Raw genomic sequence first — 6,495 nt, forward strand, 5'->3', positions numbered from 1 at the left:
GGAGGGTACAGCTGGCTCTGCCTCTAGATAGTCAGAGCCAGCTGTCACTCATGTAGCTGGGCGGATCCCGGCACAATTGTCGGGATCCGCTTCAGCTCCGGCGTCTCAGTATACCGCGAGCTGTAGCTCTCTATATACTGAGCTTAGGGTGACGGGAGGACGCTAGTTTGTGTCCTCCCGTTACCCTAAAGAGAACTATGGGGGAAAACACTGACCCCATAGTTCTCCTTTAATAGCCACAGAGTTCAGCTTTAATGACATCGGCCTGTAGTATGATGACAGTTGAGAACACTTACCTGTTGTGAAACCAATCAAAGCCTTTTCTCCTCCATCAAAGCCAGTTATCCACCAGGCATTAATAGGACCCAACTTCTTGGCCCGTACCCCACCTGTCGGAAGCAATAATGGGAACAATTAGAAAGCACGCACGCAGAGTCATGTACAGTTCTATGAGAATTTCCATTCCATTGGGAATTGGCTGCAAGATGCAACTTCTGATAAGTGAATTGGATCATTTAGCAGACAGTTCACACCAGATGCAGTGCGTTCCGGGCCAATTCTGGCCGGAAACGCACTGCATCGCGGCCGGCTCACTTTTGTGGGGCATTGAAGTGAATGGCACCGTAACCTCACAGCGATCGCAAGGCGCATTGGGAATGCAGTCCGGTGCAATCAAAAAATAGTGCTTGCAGCATTTTGATCGCACCGCAGGCACAATGTGCCTTGCAATCCCGTGCAGGCGATCGCATTGCGGCCGGCGTGGCTACGGTGCCATTCACTTCAATGGCCCGCCGTGCCCTCTCCTGCCCCACAAGGTGAGCCGGCAGCCATGCAGTGCGTTCCGGCCAGAAGCGGACCGGAACGCACTGCATCTGGCGTTAACGTACCCCGAGAAACTCACCATCTAGAGAGGGATTGTCATCGTAGATTGGTTTTACAACACCGCTGAAATACAGCTCAACATTCTTCTCAATCAAACCCGAGTCGAAGGGACACAAGTGACCCCTCTTGTCATAAATACTGCAAGGTAAAAAAAAAAAAAAAAAAACAAAGAATTAACCCTTGTGAGCTCTGGAAGAGACGACATGACAACTACAGAGACAGAGACACCTACCTGAAACATGTCACTTTGTGCTGGGGGAGGTCCTCATAGCTCTCAAAGCCATCTTCATTGGAATCGAATAAAGACAAGCGCTCATCGGTCAACATCTCCGGCTCGTCCAACTATGAAACAAGATAGACGATCACGAGCAGCATACATCGCTTCTCAATGGTGACGCTGCTGCTGCTGCATTTCCCATCTACAGAGCGCAACTAGGGAATCTATCCTCTATGCCAGGGGTAGGCAAACAATGGCCTTCCGAGCTGTGGCGAGACTACAAACCCCGTCATGCATCTGCCAATGGAAGTCGTGTGTGGCCATCAAGTCTTGCAATGTCTCATGGGATTTGTAGTCGGACCACAGCGGGAGGGCCAGAGTTTGCCTACCCCCTGATCAGATTACAGCCCACAGGGACCAAGGGGCGCAAGTGTTCTGGGATTTAACGGCCAGCCATACCCTGCGCCTTGAGAAAACGGGACGGACCTCAAATACAAAATCCGGTCTTAATTCTTCCGCAACATTGTAGTTCTGGCGATATTTATTCTAGCTTTATGAACTGGGCCCATCAAGCTCTGAGAACTGAATTATATGAAGCAGGGGGGATTATAAAAGGCTTTCTATAGCGCCAAGTATTTGAGCAGCGCTTTACAATATAAGGAAGACATTACAATCACAAGACAATATGGCAAGGAGGGCCCTGCCCCCGAGGGCTTACAATCTAAGAGGGAGGGGCCAGTGATGCCAGGTACAAGGCCTCAAAGCTGCTATAGAGAACAGTATGCCAATACAACCCTAGGTACAGGAGCAGCAAGAAAGCACCAAACCCATTTCTACTCACAGCATCATCTGGGTCTCCTTGGAATAACTTGAGATCGGGGTCGTCCAGGTACTGCCTGCAGTCCACACACTTCGGAGGGGGGGCCTGCAGGAAGAGAGCAGTGTTTGTACCAGGCTGCAACATGCGCGTATGCATGAACACATAACTGGCACACAAACTTACCTTTGGCACCTGCGCAGGTTTTGTTTTGGGCGTTTCTTCTTTCACTGACCTATAAAAACAAAGAAAAATCCTGAGCCTTCTCTTTACCAACTAGTTCAGAAATCAGGACTTTTACATAAAAAAGGGTACCGTATATACTCGAGTATAAGCCGTCCCGAATATAAGCCGAGGTACCTAATTTTACCACAAAAAAACTGGGAAAAAGTATTGACCCGAATATAAGCCGAGGGTGGGAAATGAGGCCGCTACTGGTAGATAGATACCAATAAAATTACATGATTTAAAAGAATAACCTAGCTCTGTAAGTGGAAAAGGGGGTACAGGGCTACATACCATGTCCTACGGATCATTTAACCCATTCATATTAGCAGAGGATAATTGTTAATCTATTGTTCAGTGCACTCTATATGTAGTATATATGACATGTACATATAGAGTGCCTGCAACAATACATTTACAATGATCCTCTGCTAACATGAATGGGTTAAATGATCCATAGTACAGGGCTACATACAGATCATTTAATCCATTCATGTTATTATGTATTGTCTGCACTGTATTAGCAGTATATACTCTATAAGACGCTCGGCGAGGTAAGTAAGAAGAAACCTGATGCTGACTTGAGTATAAGCCGAGGGGGGCACTTTTCAGCAAAAAAAAATGGCCTGAAAATCTCGGCTTATACGCGAGTATATACGGTAATTAAAAACCCAAACCATTCTGTGCTACTTTCCAGAACGCAGCATTTTATACAAGCCTAACCAGCATGGAAGTCTCCACACGAGTAATGGACCCGTTAGCTATATACAAGCCAACAATGTTTGCAAGTATAGTGAAGGTGGAAGCCGGTTTGAATTTTACAGCGAGATTGAACTGAAGAAAAAAAAAATCTAGAACACTACAGCCTCTTGCCAGTCTGTACAATCACTGCTTCCATTAGAGTACAGCGGAAGCAACAGAGCCCCTTTAATAGTGTGCGGCGCTGGCCAAGAGCGGGAGCAACTGAACCCCTCCAATAGTCCAGAGCTGGCCCTACAGCGGGAGCAACTGAGCCCCTCCAATAGTCCAGAGCAGGCCCTACAGCGGGAGCAACTGAGCCCCTCCAATAGTCCAGAGCTGGCCCTACAGCGGGAGCAACTGAGCCCCTCCAATAGTCCAGAGCTGGCCCTACAGCGGGAGCAACTGAGCCCCTCCAATAGTCCAGAGCTGGCCCTACAGCGGGAGCAACTGTGCCCCTCCAATAGTCCAGAGCTGGCCCTACAGCGGAAGCAACTGTGCCCCTCCAATAGTCCAGAGCTGGCCCTACAGCGGAAGCAACTGAGCCCCTCCAATAGTCCAGAGCTGGCCCTAAAGCGGAAGCAACTGAGCCCCTCCAATAGTGCGGAGCTGGCCCTGCAGCGGAAGCAACTGAGCCCCTCCAATAGTCCAGAGCTGGCCCTACAACGGAAGCAACTGAGCCCCTCCAATAGTCCAGAGCTGGCCCTACAGCGGAAGCAACTGTGCCCCTCCAATAGTCCAGAGCTGGCCCTAGAGCGGAAGAAACTGAGCCCCTCCAATAGTCCAGAGCTGGCCCTAGAGCAGAAGCAACTGAGCCCCTCCAATAGTCCAGAGCTGGCCCTAGAGCGGAAGCAACTGAGCCCCTCCAATAGTCCAGAGCTGGCCCTACAGCGGAAGCAACTGTGCCCCTCCAATAGTCCAGAGCTGGCCCTACAGCGGAAGCAACTGAGCCCCTCCAATAGTCCAGAGCTGGCCCTACAGCGGAAGCAACTGAGCCCCTCCAATAGTAAGAAGCTGGTCCAACAGTATAGGAGCAACGCCTGCAGAGAACATTAGGCTCCCTGCATACAAGATCTGGGGCAACCGGCAGATGTCACACAGCTAAGTAGCCATTAAGCCCAACATTAGGCCCCCTGGATACAGGATCTGGGCTCAGGACAACCTGCTGATTTTTATACAGCCACATATACTAAAGAAATACCAAGTGTGATAAGCCAGCATAAGCCATGTCTCAGTTATAGCCCCTTGTTAGGTCGTCATGTTCAACTGAACCATCTTTAAAGCCAAACTGATAGAAATCACCGACGTGCCTAAATGTGAACAGTTTCTGGCTATTTGGGGGGCGTCAGTCGGTCTTCTGAAACTTACCCAACTTCTTCACTGGCTTCAACTTTCAACCTTTTCTCCACTTGCTCCTGGGGGGCAAAAACAATCAGAACAGCAATAATGGGAATATGCAAGTAGACAGATCTGGGGGGCAATATGCCGAGTGCATTCTAGAACTAGGTCATTAGAGGGCAGTCTATGGATCTCATACCTTCGCTTCCGTTTCCTCCACTTCAATGGGCGCTTCAGGTTCAGTCTTTACGTCACCATTCACATCATTAGATTTACGTTTGTTGGATCTGTGTGTAGGAAGTCACATGTACGTATTAGATTCTACAGACTCCATAGAATACAGTGCAATTGTCACAAGCTTGTCTTCACTTAGCTGCACTGTAGAGAAGGACCAGTGAAGGTCATTATTGTGCAGCGTAGAAAAGTATGAAACAAGCCTGTATGTGTACCAAGTAGGGATGGACCGATACCACTTTTTTAAGACCGAGTACCGATACTTTTGATCAAGTACTCGCAGATACCAATTACCGATACTTTTTCTTAAAGGGGCAGGTCACATTTTTTCTAAAGCAATACAAACGAATGCTTTAAGGTCACTTTCTTAATATTATGATTCATGAGACGAGGGAGCATGACGCCGGCTTCCCGGCCAATCAGAATGCCGGGAGCTGAGTCATTACACGGCACCCGGCTTCTGGATTTGCTAGCTTCCTGACCAATCGGGCAGCGCGTCATTGCATGCTACCCGGCTTTCTGATTGGCCGGGAAGTCGGCTCCATGCTCTCTCATCACAAGTGACGAGAGAGCATGGAGCCGTTGCCTGGCAAATCAGTAAACCGGGTAGCGTGTAATGGTTCGCTACCCGGCTTCCTGATACAGGAAGTACTCGTGCTAGGTATCGGAGCATTTGGGCGAGTACGAGTACTCACCTAAATACTCGGTATCGGCACCGATACTAGTATCGGTGCATCCCAAGTACCAAGCAAATACAGCGTTCCCATGTACTGTATATACCAGATTACAAAGTAACTGTTGGAACAGCTTTACTTTTGTTTAACTTGTGGTCGCTGGTGATACACATCTGGCAGCATGGTGGTGGGCTTTAATGTTGTGCTACCACATGTATACATACAGCCGAAGCTGCCGTTCTGTGAGCATGCTCAATTGTGTGCCCCGAGCACTGCTACTGAACGGTCACTGACCACCGTTTACAATCAGAAGCTGGTAGGATGGACTCCTGATCACATGACCACTTACAGCCAATCACATGATTGGGAGCCCACCTACCAGCCCCAACTGTAAAGAACCATTTAAAGGGCCAGCAGGTAGAGGGGGGGGGTTAAAGAAATCAACCAAACACTAAAAACAGCTACAAGATTGGCTTTCTCCTGCAGCATCACCTGATAGTGTTGTCTGGTACAGCCATAGATTACACACTGTAGCAGGGATTGGTAAACTTATCCAGGGTCCCGAATGAGAAAGCTAATGTATGGGGCTTTATGGAGAATTGGCAAGTCGTGAGGTATACAAAAAAGGTAAATAGCCAACCCTTACCCCGCCCCCCACAACCCACATTTGTTTTGATTCTAGTTCATAGATCTATACCAACCCTTTAGAGAACATGGACATGATAGTGGGCTGTTTGCCGGCACTTCTTGTGGGACGTGATCGGCTGCCGGATTCTGCAATGTGAAAGAAGTCATTATAAACAGATCCAAATAAGATAAACCAGAACAGTGTCCTTCATATTATAGCAACACAGCAAGTTCAACATGTTGGGTAGAAGAGCTCACACAGGAAAATGTCCTTATGCAAAAAAGCCATTGCAGGTTTTGGTGCAGACATACCACGTGCCAAATACTACGGTACTGATCAATAGCAATCCCTTCCGAAGGTACAGACCCAAAATACAGGTAGAAGCTTTCCCGCCCAGCAACGTGACGTCACCGGCATGAGGTCTTCATACTCACTCTTGGTCTCCCCATTCGTTTTGCTCCTCCGGCCCCTGCGGCCTTTTGTACCGGGCGTTGCCGTTTCCTCCATTTCCACGTCTTCGTCTTCGCTGCCACAAGTGCCATTCGGAGAACATCCGTTCGTCTCGCCATTTACAGCTCCATTCTCACCACCAAATTCTCTCTGCAGCAAGGCTTTCACCTTCGTTAAATAACCTTCCTGATATAGAAAGAGAGATGGGGCAAGTTCAGAAGGCGTTAAAATACAAACGCGTAAAAAAATTCAACTCAAATAACCGGGCCTTTCATGCAGAGCAAGCTGGTGG

General features: G+C 48.5%; 1 protein-coding gene across 1 annotated transcript in view; it reads right to left on the reverse strand.

The window, feature by feature from the left end:
• DNMT1 (DNA methyltransferase 1) overlaps positions 1-6,495 on the reverse strand; it is a 41,285-nt gene that overhangs the window by 27,533 nt on the left and 7,257 nt on the right. Inside the window, exons 4-12 of the mRNA XM_018574153.1 lie at positions 6,188-6,389; positions 5,827-5,899; positions 4,417-4,504; positions 4,248-4,294; positions 2,103-2,151; positions 1,941-2,024; positions 1,115-1,224; positions 902-1,020; positions 297-389 (exon numbers count right to left, since the gene is read on the reverse strand). Coding sequence (XP_018429655.1) covers positions 297-389; positions 902-1,020; positions 1,115-1,224; positions 1,941-2,024; positions 2,103-2,151; positions 4,248-4,294; positions 4,417-4,504; positions 5,827-5,899; positions 6,188-6,389 — 865 coding nt within the window. The remainder of the gene's footprint in view (positions 1-296; positions 390-901; positions 1,021-1,114; positions 1,225-1,940; positions 2,025-2,102; positions 2,152-4,247; positions 4,295-4,416; positions 4,505-5,826; positions 5,900-6,187; positions 6,390-6,495) is intronic.

The sequence above is a fragment of the Nanorana parkeri genome, unplaced genomic scaffold (assembly GCF_000935625.1).
Source record: "Nanorana parkeri isolate BGI_ZX_2015 unplaced genomic scaffold, ASM93562v1 scaffold2772, whole genome shotgun sequence".
Taxonomy (NCBI): Eukaryota; Metazoa; Chordata; class Amphibia; order Anura; family Dicroglossidae; genus Nanorana; species Nanorana parkeri.